We start from the raw sequence: 19,782 nt of genomic DNA, 5'->3' as shown, positions 1-19,782 counted from the left end.
TTGGAGGTTTCGTTTAAGAGCCAACAATGCACCACCAGATCTGACAGTGGGAGATCTGGGATTGTGAGGGAAAGGGAATCTGGCTGGGACTAAGGCATTGTGGGAGGAGGTTAAAAGTTCCCTTCCCTTCCATTTTCCATTTGAAAATCATCACCCAAATCACTTTAAAGCTGCTATTTGGTCCTTAGATTAGAGAGCATGTAGGATTGGTAAAGATTACTCTAGATTCGCAATCCCTCAGTTTTGACCGCTGCATGTATTGGCTGCTGTAGGACTTACAAGTCTACTCTGTACGATACTTTAATTTGCAGATTTTGAAGACTGGTTATTCTTCAACACATCTAGAACCAGGACTTAAGTTGGATGTTGTATTATGAGTCATTTCTAATATGTTGAACATATAAAGATGCCTTATACCAACAGAGACCATTAATCCATCTAGCTCAGCACTAACTCTGACTGGCAGGTCTCCAGAAACTCAGGCAAAGCAGAATCACTCCCATTCCTGACATTGATATCCTTTTATTCAAGATGCCAGGAATTGACCCCCAAGAGCTTGTGAATTGAAACAAATGTGCTCTCCTATTTGAGCTGTGGCTGTCCTTTGATGATTCCCAAATGTTCTCAGTAGAGATAAAATCATATTTGTCCTCAGAGTATTTAACCAGTTGAAAAGTGCAGTTATTTGAAGAGGTACTGAAAGGCTGATTGCACCCCCCACCCAAAAAAAGGTTACAACATGCTCAGAGCAGAGGGGTGCTGCATTCAGGATCCAACCGAATCTGCACTGAGACATTTTGGGCCTCTAAAGAGGTAAAACTGCTGCTCATCCTCACCAAAGGCACAAAAGGCAGGGTGGTGGAGGAGAAAAATATTTAGCAAAGAGCATAGAAATGTTTTTTATTGTAAACAGAGCTGTTCAAGGAGCCCGAGAATATTGCTGCGTGAACATCAGAAGCTGCTTTGCAAGAGGCCAACCTATCTGTCAGTCTAGACCAGTGTTGTCTTCCCTGACTGGCAGTGGTTCTCCAGAGTCGCAGGCACAGTCTCACGTACTGTTACCTGTGCCTTTATAAACTAAAGATGCCAGGGATGGAACCTGAGACTTCTAGGGCAGAAATGGGGAAACTGCAGCCCGCCACCTGGAGGGGATGACAGGTTCCCCGCCCTGCTCGAGCTGCAGAGCATGTGCTCCATCACATGGTCCCTCTCCATAGCAAGCAGTGAAACACTCAGGAGGTTCACAAGCACCCAGGAGCCTCATCCTAGGACCTGATCTCCTTGCACACCTCGCAAAGGGCTTTATTTTCCCCAGACAGCATTTTCAAGGGAAGCCACCCACTCAAAGTCCCTGGTTCTGGCCCTTGGGCATCGAGGCAAGTCCTCCACGGTGAGGCCAGTGAATCTGCATTACAAGGCAAGAATAAGTCATCATAGAAAAGAGAAAACCCTTTCAGACAGAGACAGAAAAACAGGGAGCAGTTTCCAGAGGAAACTACTATACACTGCTACTGTAGGACGAGTGACTTTCCCACCATACTCCTTGCACTGTTGTGGTAGCTGCTTTTGGCACCCCAAAGGAATACGCTGCGTTAAGCAAAGGGCACAGGCTTGCTTCTGTGGGATCTGTAAGAGAGCTTGAAATACGAATCCAACCACCTATAAGGCTTAGCCTTAAACTTTTAGACCTCCTGGTACCCATCAGTGGGGAAAGATTGTTGCCCAGGAGCTGATTTCTACAATTCCATTTGCCTTCAAAGACAAAATGACTTCCCTGCAAAAGCTACAAAGATGATGGAATAAGCCCTCTCCCCCATCCACAAAAGGCAGGTTAACAAGGAGCCATGACCAGCCAGCTCCAGAGAGCAAGACAGATGACTCAAGATTAAATCCTTGAACATGAATATATTTGGAGAGTGAGCAGCCCACATATCCCTTCTTCTGCCTTGGCTCTTAGGCTGCAGTTGAACTGGTGGTTGAGTCCCATACGTGGCAGTCCTGATCATCCACGTGCCGTTTACTGGAGCATTTTCTGTGGGGGGGTTCAAATGATGTTTCACTGGACCAGGGTTTGGGGACAGGTGGCTCCCCACTGCTTTTGCTCACAAAGATGGTTGGGATCTTAGGAGACAGTTCCAGCTCTTCCACCCGCTGCCCTGCAGGTGGCTGACAGTTCTTGTCTTTTGGGTTGTGCGTGGTGTTCTGGTGCTTCTCTCCTCCCCCTCTGGAGTGGACGGTGGGGAAGGGGAGATGCCGAGCGTTGCTCTGGGAAGCTGCATTTGGGGCACTGCTCCCCAGACGCGTCTGAGCCACGGGGATCTCATCCATGGACTCTGCTGACTCGGAATGGTAGTCAGCTGGAGGACCTGCAGCCTGGACAGGACCAATGCTGCCTGTGGGTGTGACTATTTTGGGAGTGGCAGCCGGCATGGGAAGGCGAAGGCTGGAGGACGAGGATGTTGAGGAGGTGGCACCTGTGATGGAAAGTTCTGCAAACATAAGAGGAGGAAGAGGGTGTTAGGAAATGATATTTCCCTCCTTCAGCAGCAACGGAGGGGAACCTCTAGACCACAGACCAAATTAAGTCTGGAAGGGCTCGTAATATGCCCTGTAAGGACATCTTCCACAAACCACACATGATCTTATATGTGGTATCAGATGTGGGCAGGTAGAGATGTGGCTGCAAATCAGTAATTGGAAACCTTAAAGTGTGCCCCCGATTGTTCCTTGGCAAGTGAGGCTTGCCATCAGCATCAATCACCTGATTGGTGGTGACAACAAGCCTTGCAGGGATTGGCTGTGCTTCTGAATTCCCAACTGGCATGTTTCAATTAGGAACTCTACAGTGCAGCCAATCCCCACACAGAGGGGTTTGCTTTAAGTACTGACCAGCATTTACACTAGTAAGTTCTGTTGCATCACCTGATGACTGACAGGAACTGACAGGTAGGCCACCTTGCCCACCTACCATACTCAGGGGAACTCAGGATCAGGCCCAGCAGCTAGATCCTATCCCCCACCCCTGTTCTACAAGAAAGGCCAAGAGGCAAACAGAACAGTGCTCCAGTCTCCATAGCTTTGGAGTATGAATCTACTCTTTGGCATGTAGAAAGAAGTGAGCTAGAGAAAGGAGAGGTGGCAGCTCTGCAGTTAAATCTGGAATCTACTGATTGGTCAGCTAGTGGTCACATGTGATAATAAGAGTTATATGGTTTCTGCTGCTGAGAAGAAATGCTCCACTGTTTAGAGGCTGTGCAATGCTGCAGGAAGAGAAAATGAGGTGCCTCCCTAAAGGCTGTTTGGCCTGGAAAAGAGTTTTCCACAGAACTCCGATCAACCTAAGACAGCTGTGGTTATGGATCTCTATGGCATTATCTTACTTTCCCTATTTTATTGGGGGGGGGCATAATTATAAAAAAGAAAAAGAACTGTGCTGTTTAAAACAATAGTACAAAACATGTCTATAACATCCTATATAATGCCATGCCCAAAATTTCTATTCACCGAAAGGTTATTTATTAAACTAAGAAAATGCCTGCCTTCATACACCATTCATGACCCCATAAACTCTATTCTAATACTTTCTACTTCTGACTCTCTCCACCTTTTCCTTTTACCTGGTTGTAAAGCTGGAAGAGAGGACCATGGGCTATCAGCCACCTTGGATCTTTCTTCTGACACAGAAGAGGGGACCTTATGCAACTTCTTTCTCCTTTTCTTCTTCTTTTTCTGAAATTACACAAGACAAAACTGCTTAAAATCATTGCAATTTTAATGGTTAGAGGAGGAGTGGCTAACTTTTTATTGGCCCATGGCCCAGATTCACCCTTGGCCAGCCTACTGGGGTTGAATACCAGTGGTGTGGCCAAAATACACTCTCATGCTACACTCAAGGAATAACCACACAGCCTTCTGCTTCAGCTGATCTGTGCCGATCAACTGAAGAGGGAATGTTACCACTCCCTTCCTGCTCATAAAATGATCATTCTGATGACCAGGGAGGAAGTAAGTTGTGTTTCAACAGGGAGTGGGCTGAGCAGAGAGAAACAAAAAACAACAATGGTTTTGCAACTGCCACAACAGATGGGGACATGGAGGCAGGGGAAAATGCTTTGGGTGGTTAGCCAATCCCGGATTAGGGTAACAAGGAAGGACCTGGATGACCAGAGTTAAAATTCCCACTGAGCCTTGAAGCTTGCGGGGTGACCTAGGAGCAGTGCAGTCACTCTTTCTTAGTCTAAAAACCTCTGGGGATAACATGGGGGGGGGTGAGTAAGGGCAAAGAACAATGTGGTCCCACTGAGCCCCTTTAAGGAAGGAGGGAGGAGAGACAAAAAGTAAAACAAGCAAGATGGTAGGTATCAAACTAGTACCACTTCCTTCCATTTTAAAATGGTTTTATAACTGATGATTGACAGTCAGTGTGAATGTTGATCTGGGGCTTGGGAGATTCAGGTTCAAATCTCTTCTCAGCCATGAAGCTCACTTGGTAATCTTGGGACAGTCACTATTTTTCAGCCTAACCTCTCTCTCTCTCTCTCTCTCTCTCTCTCTCTTTCTCTCTCTCTCTCTCTGTGTGTGTGTGAGAGAGAGAGAGAACCGCCTAGAGGAGGGTTTTTTACAGTTAAGTGGTATACAATTTAAAAAAATAAAATAATAAATACCCTCAGAATGAGAGATATGATTTTCCATGAAAACATGAAAAAGAAGGAGAAAGTGCACATCTGACCCTTTTCATATTTAGCCTCAGTACAACACTGCTTTCAGTTTAAGAGCATTCAGAACCCCATTCCTCATACTGCCATCAAAGTATGAACTTTGTAATTTTGCTTCAGTGGAAGGATACAAGCAGATGAAGGGCCACTAACTACAGAAGGGAAGATGTCAAGGATACAAGTTCAGCTGTGAAGGATAACAGCTGTAGATGAAAGAGGAAGTGTGGCATGATGACTTATGCCCCAAGATCAGGCGCAGCAGCACAGCCCCAGCATAAAAGACTAGAACTCACAGCTCTAGTTCTCACCTGTGGCTGGTCTCCATCTTGCACCTCTGATTGCTCAGGAGTAAGGATGAGCTTGGTGTCTGAGCCATCGCTGCGAATGCAGAACTTGGTTAGGCTGAAAACAGAACAGGCAGTGCTGATTTCTTACATACCAATCCATCGACATTGCAATAGATAAAAGCTTCACCTCCTTTGTCAGCCCATCAAGCCTTTGCTACTGGAGTTCTAGTCTGAACTCCCAGAATTTCTTCAGAAAGAAGGAATGCCTTCAGTTTTGGTTTTTTTAAAATACAAAAACAAGAAGTAACAAAATAAAAATGTTACACCATGTAAATTATAAAAGATTAACATATTTTCCTCTTCATGTGAAATCCATTTGCAATGTGGAGAATTTCTGTATATTTCATTTTAATAATTTGTATTTAATCTCTTTTCCATAATTTGAGGAAATGCTTTGATAAAAGTTGTTCCATGTGTCCCTTTAGTAACATTTATACACAGGGACGCTTCTCTTATAGCCCATTCACAGAAACAGCTAACCTCTCTACCATACTTGCTGTGACTCTAGAACAGATTCTAGGTAAGCTCAGTTATATGAAAAGAAACTTGGCATCAGCTTTACTCACTCTTTCCCAGATGCTAATCCTGTAGAGTCTTCCACCGGGATCTCAGGATTGGTATATCCAAGGCTTCCTACATAAAACTGCATTTCCTGAAATATGCAAGAGTTATTTTAAAACAGAGGCATGTGAACAACCCAGGCATCCTGGCAAGTTAGTTTCCCTCTCTTTATTGTAAGTCAGAATTACTGTAAAACCCTGTTTCTACAAATGCCTCCATATCGTGGGGCAAGGAAGGAACATTTGGTTATTTAGCTCAGGTGCCTGTAGATTTCAACATCATCGTTACTTTTTAAAGGCCTGGTCCTATAATATATTTTCCCAGAAGGAGGTCCCAGTATATTCCATGGAGTTTGCTCCCAAGTAAACATGAACAGATTGCAACTTCTTAAAAAATCTCAGCCAAAATAAAAACAGAGCCACTTGCATATAGTTCACTTTTTCTAGCTGTATTCTAGATGATAAAAAGATGAAAGGCTTGGGCAATAGTTTATGAACTATATAAAATTATGCTGTGTTTAGTTGAGCACCAACACTATCAATCACTTCATTAAAAAGTCACTTGCTCTCAATTAATGCCATGTTCAAGTCATGGCTTGCACCTCCCTTTGACAGCTTGGTTTTAGTCTGCACAATTTTCTGCATGTTTCTTACATATTTGAAATTCAACTCAAATCTAGATTCAAGTATGCAACCTAAACTGTCTATGGATGATCACTTTGTACCCAAAGTGTACAAAATTCACTTGGAATGGATGGTTTCTTTAAATCATACAACTGAATTTATTGTCAATATGAATACTGTCTATACATTCCAAGAGAGGATTGATCAGGCATATGCTGCATCAATTATTTTTTAATTATTTTTAAAATTATTCTTTTTAAAAAAGTTGTAAATGATGTTTTTCTCTTTAAAAATAATTTGGTCAATATTAAATGATCCAAATATAAGGTTGGTAATCCTTGAGTTGATCACTAAACCAAATCAGTGCCCTCTGCTAGAAACATTGAGTTAAAGGAGATTTTTCTATCTATATCAGGGTTGTTAAATCCCAGGACTGTGGATGCAACTTGGCTTGGCATGGGTCCCAATTAGGCCCACAAGTTCATTTCATCCAAACCTGATGCCAGGTGTGGGGCAGGGAGAGGCACAATTGGATCAGCTGCACAACTGAGTTCCCCAATCCCTGCAGAAAGCAGCTTTGCCAGCTCTCGAGAGAAAGACCTTTTATGGTAAGATTTTAAATACATTCCCAATGTAGGTTTTAAAACACCACCACCATAGTGCTGCCTTTTACACTTCATCTCCAAAGAGCAGACAGAGCACTTTGACTATCAGTAGTCAGTAGTGGGTGCCACCATGCTGAGACTGGAAGATAAGCTGCAGGAGCCAGCAAACTACTCTGTGTGCCTCGTCAGGTCAGATCCAGCCCATAGGTCACAGGTTAGCCACCCCTGCAATACCTGAATAGGCCTCACTTGAGGAGGGCAGGATTCTAGCTGCTTGGCAGGATCCTTCATCTCCTGTGGGGGGCGTTGCTGCACAATGTATTCGTAGGTGGTCAATCGATGCCACACTAATGAAACGGAAAAGAGAAGAATTAAATGATAGAAAATCTGCCAGCTCATACACTGCATGAATAAAGGTGGAAAAGCTCAAAATTATTAACTAACATCCTCCTTATGGGTTCTCAATAAATAATACATTTTTCATTGTTAAATCAAAGGGCAGAAGTGTTAAGTAAACACTGCATGCAAAACACTCCAATCCAAACAAAACAGTCATGGGTGGTCCTTGGAGAACTGTGATGGAAGAGTACTATGAATTCCATTGTCTATCCAGACTTATCGAGACCATAAGTGAATGTATGCCCCTGCCACCTTCAGCTGCATTCAAACTTTCGAATGAATGGGAAGTTACAATTGCCATTCTGCTTATTACTACCCCACCATTTGAAAGTCGGGATAGATAGACACACACTCAACCACTGGGGAATGGAAGTAGACAACTGTTGGAATAAAAATGCTAAGAAAAGTTAAGATTAATCTGAGCAGAGAGAAGAGAGACCAACTGCTATTTGGCTTCTCTTCTCCCAAAACTGCCTCCTCAGTGGCCAGTTCAGCTGGTTACTTATAAGGGGAATTATGTAACTTTAAGACTTAGTATCTGAATTTGCTTGTCTTTTCTCTTCTCTCATTTCCTTTTTCTGTTGTATTGTGCCTTAGATTGGAAGCCTGTGTGCAAATACTTACTTCTTTTTATAGTCTCTGCAAAGTATTTAAATAGACAATAGAAAACATATCCCAGTTGCTCCTTACACAGCATGTGCACAGCGGGGGTCCCCAATTAACATGAACTGCAGGATAAAAAGTGATACCTACTGAGGTAAATGTGGAAGATCAGCAGGTGACCCAACAGGAATAGAGTCAGCAGCCCCAGGAGAATCAGAACCCCAGTCAAACCCAAAATGGCAGGTCCTTGTGTCTCAATGGGAGCAGCAGGAAGGAACACAAACCACACATCTGTCTGGTTCTTCAGGCCTAGAAAACAGAATTATACAAATAAGGAAACTGAAGCCAAGTCTGGAACCATGGAACATCTGAAGGGGAGTGATACTGAGAAGGTGCAAAATACCTTTGCTGCTCAAAGGGAACAATTTCTAAGAAGCTTTGAGCTTGAACTTCTCTTTTTAGATGTTACCGGTAACTATTTAAGAAATTGCATCATGCCGCTCTTGATCATAGAATGCTGTAATAGTGTATGATAATTGCGATACTTATCACTAGAGGTGCTGTGTGAGGGAACCTAGTTGAACAAAAGTGAAATCCTGTTCACATTGAGACAGTTCCTCCTGCAGAGTGTGGGTTGATACCTTCAAAGTGCTGGTCTGTGCGCAGCCTCATGGGGTTAAGGAAGAACTCCACAAAAACGTAGCAAGCAATGAGTAGGATTAGGAGAAGGCCTAGGATGGCAGATATCACGCTGTTCAGAAAAAGCCTGCCAAAGAAATAGAAGGTCACTTAGCACTACTCTGTCTGTTGAAAGATCCCAGTTCTAGCATTATGAGAGGAAGAAGGTTCTTCCCATCCACTTTCTCCATACCATTCATAATTTTATACAGCTTGCTTTTCTTTCTAAACCAAAAAGCCCCCAACGTTATAGTATTTCCTCATAAGAGCCTCAGAAGGGGCTCATGCCCCTTAATCATTTTTCTGCAACTTTTTCATGCTCTACAACATCCTTTTTGAAAGTCTACTCCCAGAACATGGTATTCTGAGAGGTCACACCATAGATTTGTATAACAGCATTATGATATTGGCAGTTTTGTTTTCAATTCTATTCCTAATGACCCCAAACATGGATTCATATTTTTATAGCTAATGCACACTGGGTTTGTGTTTTTATTGAACTATCCACCATGACCCCTTAGATCCCTTTCCTGGTCAATTGTTGTCTGCTCAGACCACATCAGTGTATAAGTGAAGTTGGGATTTTGTTTTTTGCCCCAAAGGCCAGAGGGATGTGCATGTACTGTGGCACACACTACAGAACTCTATCACAATTTAAGTTTGACTTGTGACACACATGCCAAAAAAGGTTGGCATCACCTACTTCAGAGCTACTAAAAGAGGACAAAGCTTAACCTTCAGTAGCCAGAAGCAACAGAGCAAGAAAGTGAGCTCTATGACCAGCTGTTTGCTAAATAAGTTCTCATCTGTGCTCCCTTTTAAAAGCTGCTGAAGAAGTAGGCATACAATTCTGGCTATAAACTTAAGGGTGCTCTCTGATTTGTATGGAGTATGCTGTAATTTTGAAAAGGAGAGAAACTAGGTATTTGGACAATAATGGCTGAAACACAAGGCACAGGGGTGATTCAACAGTCTTGCACAGTAGCTTTGCTTGTGTGGATTAATGCTGTGAAAGACATGACCATACCAATAGTTCCTCTCTCCCACACAGTTGTTGAGCCACATGCAGTGATGATCAAATCCACACACACACTTGTTGCAGGTCCCACAATGCTTTGATCTGGAGCTCCTAACAACAAGAAAGGAATGTTCATGTTAGATGGAAAAAAAACCTGAAAAACGGAACTAATTACAGTTTGCTGCTCATGCCTGTCACAGTCTGAGATGCTACGTTAGATGCCTAAAACACAAAGAAAAGGGGAAGAATAGCACACCTAACTTCACTAAAGACCAACATTACATACTCTCTTTCTCCTCCTGTTCTCAGGCTACAAACCCAATTGAGCCTACTTATATATTTTTGCAACAATGCAACTCCCACTTAAATGCAATGAAGCAGCACAAGACCATTGCTCTTTTCTTAATTGCTTCTGACTTTTATGCTTCCTGCCAGCATTCTGGCCCCTCTCTTAATGCTACAATAAAAATACTGAAAGACGAGTATGTTGGGCGAGCTGAAATTCCTACACAATGGGGCTGGTGGTTATTGTGCTGTCCATGACTTCCTGCCACCAATGTAGCAGAGCCACTGGCTTCCATTGAAATGAAGCAACAACAAAAACACAGAACCCTACCAACAGGAAAAATCATTGCCCTGGCAATATTTGCTTCCATAACTTGAACTGAGGAAAAATTAATAACTGGACTGCTTCAGGAACCACAAATGGGTACTGTATTTAGTTGACAGCCTTGTGCACAATAAATCTCCAGTTCTCCAATGACGGTAGAATATAACTCCACAACTATTACACGCATGCTTCATCTGATATTTCCAATACTTGACTGCTGTCTGTGAGAGGAATCAATGCAATAAACTTACAGAAAACACAAGGAAGAGCAAGACTATTACTTACACATTGACATCACAGATGTGACAGTGGCGGTTTTCAATGACGTGAGCATGCTGGTTTCGATTGAAAGTAATGAGTGGCCCCTGGTAATTCTTCTCTCGCACACCGTCATCAGCTGGGTCAATAGAAACTGCTGTAAGATGAACAACTAGATGGCAGAGAAAAAACACTCCGGGACACTGAAGTGGACAGTTAAGGGTTGTCTCTACAAATATACTGAGTTCTCCTTTTCAGGGTCCCATTTAAGCGGGCAAAATATCAGTCTTTAATCTTTTCAGTTAAGAAAAAGGTCTCTTTTGTCACCAAGTGGGTCAAAGGATTCAAATTATCATTCATTCACTAAGGCACAGGAAAAGTAAAATTAACAAGGGATGTGGGCAGCGTTGAGAGCAAAAGGACACAGCAAAAGGGCACGAGCCATTAGTGTACAGAAAGTTGCACTTATTCTTTCAGAAAGTGTAAGATATTACTCAAATGCAACAATCCTAAAAATTGCAGTAAAGTAAGGGTATAGTTTGAATGACAGGAACACTCAAGTGATTTTGCTCACTAAAGGTTTTCTACCATTCCTAAATAACCTCACCAGTAATTGTGACAGCTGTTTTTGCAATACTATGCTGAAACATCAACATGTAAGGATACAATATACCCAGCAGGAACCCAGTGCGCAGGCAGGAGTGGCACAAGGACACCAAAGCCAACCACTGCAAAGAAGAGGTAGAGCAGCCAAGCAACAAACTGGAATGGATGTGGAGGCCAGCTCCAGCCATTTTTCCGGGCATGCTGGGACTGGACCTCATGAGCTGCTTCATCACTCTTCTCTGGTGCTGTCTTATTAGGTGGTTTATTGCAGATGTTCATCTACCAGAAGCAGAAAAGAAAAATGAGGAAATGCTTTCTTGAAAGAGCCCCAGAAGACAAATGTTACAGGGATAAAACCTCTCTCAGTCAAAGCTTTCTGTGCAGAAAAGGCCTGTCTAAACACCAGAGAGGTGGCAACATAATGTGCCACAGCTTGTGTAGCTTTATTTATCTGAAAGATCAATTGCATTGCCCAAATATACCCACTTGACTACTTTGATCTGCGGAACTGGCACTGTTACAGGTGCCACATAATATAATTTGTTCTACATTTGTAGGAAATGGATCTTTAAGTATGGCAGCACCCACACTTTGGAACCTCCTGCCTATTGACATCAGGCAGACACCTTCACTGTCCTCTTTTCAGTGCCTGCTAAACACAGTTTTCTTCAGACAAGCCCACCCTGATTTGTAGAAAGTTCATGTGTGTTTTAATCTGTTTACAGTTTATTGCTGATTTTTTTATAAAAAGTTTCAAATAGTTGCTTTTAACTGTTTCTATTGATAATGTTATTGTTCTGTAAACCACTTGGAGGTTTTTAAAAAGCAGGCAGTGTATAAAAATTATGAAATAAATAAATAATAAAAAGACCACCCCATAAGACAATACTGCAGCTTGCCTTGTCTCTTTGGAGGTTTGCTTAGGCCAGGTCTAAACGTTACATCTGTTATACTGTTAGGCGTTGAGATAGGTGCAATGCTGCCAAGCGTTACACAGTTGCTCTAGGTGAGAACTGTGTAATGCTTTGCATCCCAACTCCTGTAGCTGAATGAGTATGTGTGTTCTAGTGCACTGTGGAAACATATCTCACCAAACGTAAGTAGTTCTAAAGCAAAGTTTTCCCTCCCCTATCCATATCTCTGCCTTTAACCAGCATGTCTAATGACTTTCTGCATTTATGCCAAGTACTTTGACAAGCAAACATAGGGAAGAGGAGACTTATGTTAAGTCTTATCTTCCTGAGATGCAAAGCAGGGGATTCCATTAGTCACCCTTACTTGCTATTTATTACAAACAAGCAAAGACGTCACATAAAAACTCTAAGCTTCACAAGGTGTGTGTAACCTGGAGTAACCCAAGGCCACGGAAGACTATAAAAGTTGCAGAAGTCATGGAAGCTTCCCTTACCCCAGCCGCAAGATGGTGGCCTCAGTTTCTCAGTGCAGGCTCCCTTAATCTGATCATGTAGCTCTTAAAATGTTCTCATAAGGCCCACAGTCCTTTTCTCTGTAGATAGTCAGAGTAAATTAGAAGGATTAAATCATATCAAAAACAATATTTTGAAAAAATACATAGAGAAAGGCTTCTGTGCCAAAGTCTTCAATACAAAAATGATATTTTACATTTTAAGTAACACTGTTTTTAAAAACAATTTTGTATCTTTTGCTGGGTACTTTTTGACCCATTTCATCTTAATCCAGTGAAGACAGGTGTGATGGAAAAACCCACCAAATAGGCTATCCTTTATTGCAATGCAAAGCCCACTTCATTCTCTAATATATGAAACTAGCTGAACTACAAAAGCTAAAAGAGGCAAGCTATCCACTGTCTGCTTTGGCTGGTGAAATTGGAACACAACAGACACTTCTACAAGAGATGAAAATTCATGATTCTCCTTTAACAGAGGTTTTTTGTTTTGTTTTTTAAGCAGAGGCTAAAGCAAATGATTTCATGCATTGGCAGAGGAGTGACTTTTGATGCCACTCCCTAGGGAACACAACACTAGTGTATTGCCAGGTCTCCTAGGCACTTTTATTATAAATACACACTACAACACAAGGACTATACACGTGTGCTCACAAAACTCAAATACAAAACACCCAAATTTTCGTAGTCAAGGATTGCAAAATAAAATAAAATTGAAAGAGAAACAGTCTCAAGTGGCAACCACAGAAAGCTTGTGTAGTATGTAGTATTGTCTGGATGTCTCTAGTTAAAATCTGATCTCAATCACGTACGCACTAGATGGGTTTAGGGAAGCCACTATTTTTTCTGATCCAGACTTCTTCATTTGGAAAACAGGGATAGTAATATTAGACTGTTTTACAGGATTGTTGTGAGGATTAAAAGAAAGTGTTGTAAACATTCATATTATTACGAATCACAGCAGATGATTAAGGAGACAAAAATATATAAATTGATAGCTCTGCTAGACAGCACTTAACAGAAGCTCCCGTACCTAGACAAGTCCTACATTGTACCTGAGGGTTCAGGAATTTACATAGCATCAATCACACTATGATTTCCCTCAACTTGCTGGTAGTTAGAAAGACAAACACCAGAGTTGGTAGTTGAGTGATGTGAGCTAGATGTGTAAAAGCAGCAGGCTGTTAAGTCAGAGAGAGGTGGAGGGTGCCTGATTTTCATTTGAATCCAATGCTATAGGAGAAGCAAGACCAAATTGGATCGTTAATGCTGTGAACACCCTCATCATACAGTCAGGTTGTATATATGTGAAAATAAACCATATATCAGTCAGTCAGGTTGTATATGCACAGCAGTGACCCGAGGACAAATGACCACTGGGAGGAGCGCAGAAAGAAGAAACGCCTTGGTACACTTGCATCAGCACAACCAGACGCCTTCATCTGACCCAGCTGCAACAAAACATGTCTCTCCCCTTTTGGTCTCTACAGCCACAGCAAGCACTGTAACTCTCCAACAGTTTGACTTCACCCCCGAAAGTGTACTCTTCCATTGTCTCCCGAGACAGATGGATGTCAACCAAACCATATATCATAAAGACACCACAGTCTCTGCCGAACCTTCTTCCACTGAGTAAGTGCCTGGAACCTCTGGAATCTCATTCTGCTCAAAAATTGGGGTGGCGTGCCAACAATACTACAATCTAGTTCTCACTGAAATGGTAAACCTTTGTCTAGGCTGCACGACTTCAGTCTGTCCAACTAGGGGGGCACTCATATAATGGTATGTCCCCCAGTCCAGCTAAATCAGAAGAAAACCATTAATTTCAATGGGTCTACTCCAACTATCACTATTACCCTTTATGTCAAGCAAAATGATTCTTGCCTAACCTTCTCCTAGACAAGCTAGTTTCCACATAGAGAACACTTTTTGTACAAAAGACCATTCAGTTATGTGAGCATCCTCACAGTCTGAAGTGGTACAGCCCTGACACAGGTCTACCACTAGTGTTAGAAACTGAGATATGAAAGCTAGGAGCTAAATGGCACCTTAAACCTAGGTTATGGGCACAACAACAGAATGTCTAGGTGCACTTTTTTAATAACAAGAATACACTGCTGAAAATGAATGTGCTACAGCTAAAATATTATGTTCCATTTTTTCACATGGTCTAGTCCTTCCCCTGTCCACCCCCCTAATATTCTTAAGAGGGTCTCTTCTCCAGTCTTCAGAGTAGCTGGAAGCGGGGAGGCAGAAAAAGGTCCTCCTTTGCTTCCACACTGCAGGGAACCAGACAGAGGGCCTTCTCGGTAGCAGCACCCACCCTGTGGAATGCCCTTCCATCAGATGTCAAGGAAATAAGCAGCTATCTTAATTTTAAAAGACATCTGAAGGCAGCCCTGCTTAGGGAAGCTTTTAATATTTAATGCTTTATTGTTTTAATATTCGATTTGGAGCCCGCCCCCCGCCCCCCGGAGTGGCTGGGGAGACTCAGCCAGATGGGCATGGTATAAATAATATATTATTATTATTATTATTATTATTATTATTATTATTATCTGAAATTTTAGGCGCAGTACTGCGCCTAGGGCTGAAAAACTGCTCATGCTAATGAAATCCCCTGTCGCAAAATGCGCCTAAAACAATGAGAGTTTCGAACACTGTCTACCACCTTAGTAAGAACTAGCTGGTAAGTGGGTGTTTAAAAGTTATCGGAATTATCAAAGGCTAATTGAGGAAGGAAATATAGTGATCTGGTTGGTTGGAACTGGAAGCAAACATATTGTCTCCAAGCTGGGAAGAAGGGGAGTTATTCTTCCACATGCCTTTCAGAGTTCTGAAAAGTGAAAACTGAGATACCTTTCAGAGAAACAGCGGCCCATGCCTTAGAAAATTAGGTGTAGTATATCTAGAGATGTTCAGAGACTACTAGTATGGAGAAATTAAAATGTCAGTTCATACTGTAAATCACAACTGTCCAAATGCCTCAAATAGTATTTAGGAAAAGCCAGCCAGTGGAAGGAAAGAACAAATAATGGAAAACTTGCATTTTCAGTTCTCAACATGCTATGCGGTCCAGCCATGCCCAAGAAGCTCAGTTAAACATCAAGAGAGCCGTGGACTCAAAAAGGTTGAAAACCTCTGGCCGAAAGTGTCTAGCCTCCCTGAAAACAAATCTGGATGTCTGAACTCTGAATAACAAACAGGTTATTTGGAAGCACCCAGTGTTTAACTATACCTGTAACACGGGCTAAGACTTCATGCATCTGATGAAGTGGACTGTAGTCCAGGAAGGCTTATGGCCATAATAAATCTGTTAAGGCTTCAAAGTCCCACAAGCATTTTAAAAAATTAAAAATTCTTATACTGTACTACTGTGTGTCCCAATCAAAGGGGCTCACTCCTAGAAAAGTGTGCACAGATAACTGCCTGCATAACTTCCGAGTAAACGTGTACAAGATCGTGCTTGCTATTCACTTCGGGAGAAAGTTTATTATCATTCCAGCACTAATTAAACAGAGGTAGATTTTTTAAAAAATATTAAAATATTAAAATAGATTTAAACTCGACAGCCAGAGAGAGACAGACCAGCTCTTCTCAGCCAAGACGCCGGTGATGGCAGAGAGTCCCTTCCTCCATCCCAAAAAATACTTCATAGAGGTTCGTGGAAAACCACGAGCACCCCATAAGTCCACGGTCCCCCCTCCCCCCGCCGGTAAAGGCCTCACTCCGACGGCTGAATAAATCCAACCCCCACCCACAGGGGGAAGGGGGGCCCGAGTCCGTCCTCCTCACCTTCCCCCTCCAGCTCAGTGGCGGTTCCGGGCGGCCACGCACCCGCCTCATGCCCGGGATCGGGAGGGCGCTGAGGGGCCCCCTTCCTCAGGGCGGGCCCTGCTGGACCAAAGGCTCCTCGGCGCGGGTCAGGCCGCGGGGCCCGTCTCCATGGCGACCGCAAGGGCAGCGGCCCGACTCCTCCCCCATCCTTCCAAGCCCCGCCCCGCCTCTCTCTCTCTCCCTGCCGCTCTCAGTTTCCCCAGCGATCCCCAGGGTAGCCCGCCCCCTCCTGGCAGGCACAGGGTACTGCAGCTCTCGCCGTGAAAACACGGGCGTATCCGGCGGCTTCTTTTTTTGGGCACCCGAAAGTCCTAATGCTCCTCGAAGGACAACGGACTTCTTATCACGCTGCTCGCTTCGAAAGAAGACTCGTTCGTTCCTCACAGCCCCACTCAAACCTCGTTTCAAATACAGAGTGGAGCAACGCCTCCAGATTGTTTGAAACAAAAGGCACACGAACTCCGGACCGAAGTGCCAAAAGAGAAAATATTATTCTCCTGCTCATAATACAGTACTGTACTAGAACTCCTAGACATGCAATGAAGCCGAGTGTCTGAAGATTCAGGAGAACCAAAAGAAAATGCTTCCTCACACAGCACGTAGTTGTCAGTCATATGGCTGTGGGGTTTTTTTTAAAAGTTGGAATATATATTTTTTAGTTATTCGTTTATATCTTGTGTTATTATTTATTGCATTTTTATCCCACTTCTTCCTTCAAGGAGCTCAAGGTGGAATACAGAGTTTTCCTCCTCCAATTCCCACAACCACCCTGTAGGGTAGGTTAGGATGAGAGTGAGTGACTGGCCCAAGGTGAGCTTCATGGTCGAGGGCAGATTTGAACTCTGACATTCTTACTGCACTGACTGTCTACAAGTGAGCTTCCATTTGTAAAAAAAAATCATTTCCTCTTCTTTTAAGAATACTTTGTATACTTGCTTTCTGTGTTGGCTGCGAATTCTCCTTGCATTTTTTAATGCATAATGCATAATGTTTATTTTGATACTAAAAAGGATACACTATTCAGTTAATGGTGTGTTACAGGAAATGGTCTCATTTTTTATTTTATTTTTTGTATTTGCTGTTTATTAATGATGTTTTAACCCATGCTGAAAACCGTTTAATTTGTTTAGATGGTATAGAAATTGATAAAATAAAGAAAAAGTTGAACTATGGAATTCACTAGCACAAGTTGTAGTGATGGTCACCAACTTGGTTGGCTTTAGAAGATAAGTCAAATTTATAGAGAATAAGGCTAAAAATTGATAGAGATAAGTCAAATTTATAGAGAATAAGGCTAAAATTGATACTAGCCACACAATGGTTGTGGTCTACCTCCACAATATTGGAGGCAGCATTTTGTTGGAGATATCAGTTGCTGGGAATCACAAACAGACTTGCTTATGTCCTGTTTATGGCTTCCCATAGGGAACTAGTTAGCTACTGTGAGAACAAGATGCTGGAGTAGAGGGCCCATTGGCCTGATCCGGCAGGACTCTTTTTATGTTCTTAAAGTGACACTTTTTCTTCCATGTCACTTGTGTATCTCAGAATATCAAAAACACAGCTGCCTCTGAACTTATGCAGAAAGTCTTGCACCCCCTACAACCACCCACCCACCTAAAATTAAATGACAGGACTTTTGTGGTCTAGCACAGGGGTGGCCAACTTTAGAGTAACTCCCTAAGGGGGTTGCAGTGGCCAAAGCCAGAGACAAAGAGTGATATGAATTAAGTAATCTGGAATAGAGACTCTCCTGATTCAGTTTTCACCATATTAAAGTCCCAGTCCTTTGGTAATCTATTCAGATGTAAGACACACTGGGTTTGATGATATTACTCTCAAATAGATATACAGTACAGAATCTGTCTATCTATCTATCATCTATCTATCTATCTATCTATCTATCTATCATCTATCTATCTATTGCAGCTATTGTTCTGGAAAGAAAGTGATTTTTTTTTTTTACTTTAGTGTGCTATACAAACAAGTATGGTAGAAGCATACCAGTTTGTTTTCAGATAGCTAAGGAAAATCATCCTTCCCCTACAAGTAGGGGGAAAGTTTTTTAAAAATCAATTTATGTTTATCAGATAAAATAATGATGCAATTGTTCTCAAACTATATAGAAAAAATGGAGAGGGAACTCGCTTAAGAAAAATGAGGAACAGAACAGGAAGGAACTGTGATGAAGCAGAATAGGGTAGTTTCAGGTGATGGACGCTGCATAAAATGAGATTGGGGGGGCGCTTCTAGCCCCTTGGAATGCGAGTTGCTGACCTGTGCTCTAGCACTTCTTTTCTTACAAACTGAATACTTATTTGGTAAGAGTAGATATCTGAATGTTATCCACATGTACACAACATTCTCTTGTCTTAAAATACTCGTTTCTGTTCCTTTTGTACAAAATCAGAAAATGAGTACAAACATGTTGAATTTAAACTTCTTTTTTAAAGAGCAATTTCCCTAGGCAATAAAAGTGGCTTTTAAAGTTCCATATTATTTCAACAATTTATTCTGAAGGTTGTACTTACATTAAATGACTAAAAGGCTTCCATTGTGGCTCCAGTAAGGTTATATACACAGACGCCTCGTTTTTGCCTGAAAACCAGGACACTCTGTCAAATGCAAAAGCTTGCATACCTTCACCAGCAAAGGCCCCAAATTAAGAAAAAAAAACCAACAACTTCCCTCTTGGATTACTGCATTTCTTTCACTTAGGCCGTACTGGACTTCATTCTCTCTCTTGAGGCAGCAGCACTGATGGAAACTGACTGGCTGGGAAACATGAAGAAATCTCTAAATAGAGCTACTGGACTAAATCCAAAACACTAGAAGAAACCTAATGTGTAAAATATTTAAAAACAAGTGGGTTGCCACTCCCTTTCTGGCCTATGACGATGTGGAAGCTGTGCAAGGCCACACCCTATCCAGCCTTCAAAATAAAAAACCCATTTAGAAGTTGAAATCCACACAGAGAAATATGGAGTATTTTCTCCTTGAAGAAGGGGAGGGTACTGAAGGGAAGACACTGAACGGGGTTAGCAGGCTTTACGACAGACAAGGGAAGTTGTATTTTAAGGAACAGACGTCATCCTTCCTTCCTTCTTTCTCTTCAATGTTCCCCATTCCTTCTCTAACCAGATGCTACCGGTACTTCCAATTTGGGACATGGGATGGATGACACCCCTACCCCCAATTCCTAGCTTCTTTTTTAAAGAGTGTTTCTAGCATATGTAAAATATGAGACAAGATGTTCAGGCAGTATTCTTCGCATGTTTTGTGAGAAATCGGCCCACTCTCCCCTTTTCATTATTTTACTTCTGCTCCACCACAATCCCAGGAAAAGTCCTGCAGACCCCCATGTGAGAGTGCACCCTCCCCAAATCTCTACTTCCTGTTCCTTCTGATCTTATTTTCAGGGTAATGGAGCACCTCAATGCTATTATCCCTCCCGTTCTCAGCATCTTATTTATTTAACTAACTAACTAACTATCCT

General features: G+C 42.3%; 1 protein-coding gene across 4 annotated transcripts; it reads right to left on the bottom strand.

Moving 5' to 3' along the window:
- Nucleotides 1-883: 883 nt before the first annotated feature.
- ZDHHC1 (zDHHC palmitoyltransferase 1) lies at nucleotides 884-19,522 on the bottom strand. 4 transcript variants are annotated; one of them, XM_088672005.1, is made up of 12 exons: nucleotides 18,818-19,522; nucleotides 12,432-12,530; nucleotides 11,084-11,302; nucleotides 10,445-10,620; nucleotides 9,559-9,660; nucleotides 8,495-8,619; nucleotides 8,004-8,162; nucleotides 7,086-7,198; nucleotides 5,629-5,714; nucleotides 5,024-5,117; nucleotides 3,618-3,729; nucleotides 884-2,489 (listed from the first exon to the last, which is right to left on the bottom strand). In XM_088672005.1, exons 3-12 carry the CDS (start codon nucleotides 11,300-11,302, stop codon nucleotides 1,954-1,956), a joined length of 1,722 nt encoding a protein of 573 aa, XP_088528131.1. In that variant the 5' UTR covers nucleotides 12,432-12,530; nucleotides 18,818-19,522; the 3' UTR covers nucleotides 884-1,953. The 4 variants fall into 4 exon arrangements, with proteins under 4 accessions (XP_088528131.1, XP_088528132.1, XP_034973936.3 ...); XM_088672006.1 differs by having other exon boundaries at nucleotides 5,024-5,093; nucleotides 18,818-19,088; XM_035118045.3 differs by lacking the exon at nucleotides 18,818-19,522 and adding an exon at nucleotides 16,245-16,451.
- Between the last annotated feature and the right edge of the window lie 260 nt (nucleotides 19,523-19,782).

This window comes from Zootoca vivipara, chromosome 6 (genome assembly GCF_965207765.1).
Source record: "Zootoca vivipara chromosome 6, rZooViv2.hap1.1, whole genome shotgun sequence".
In the NCBI taxonomy this organism is placed as follows: Eukaryota; Metazoa; Chordata; class Lepidosauria; order Squamata; family Lacertidae; genus Zootoca; species Zootoca vivipara.
Note: the sequence above shows the minus strand (reverse complement) of the source record. Positions and strands in the feature narration are given on the sequence as shown.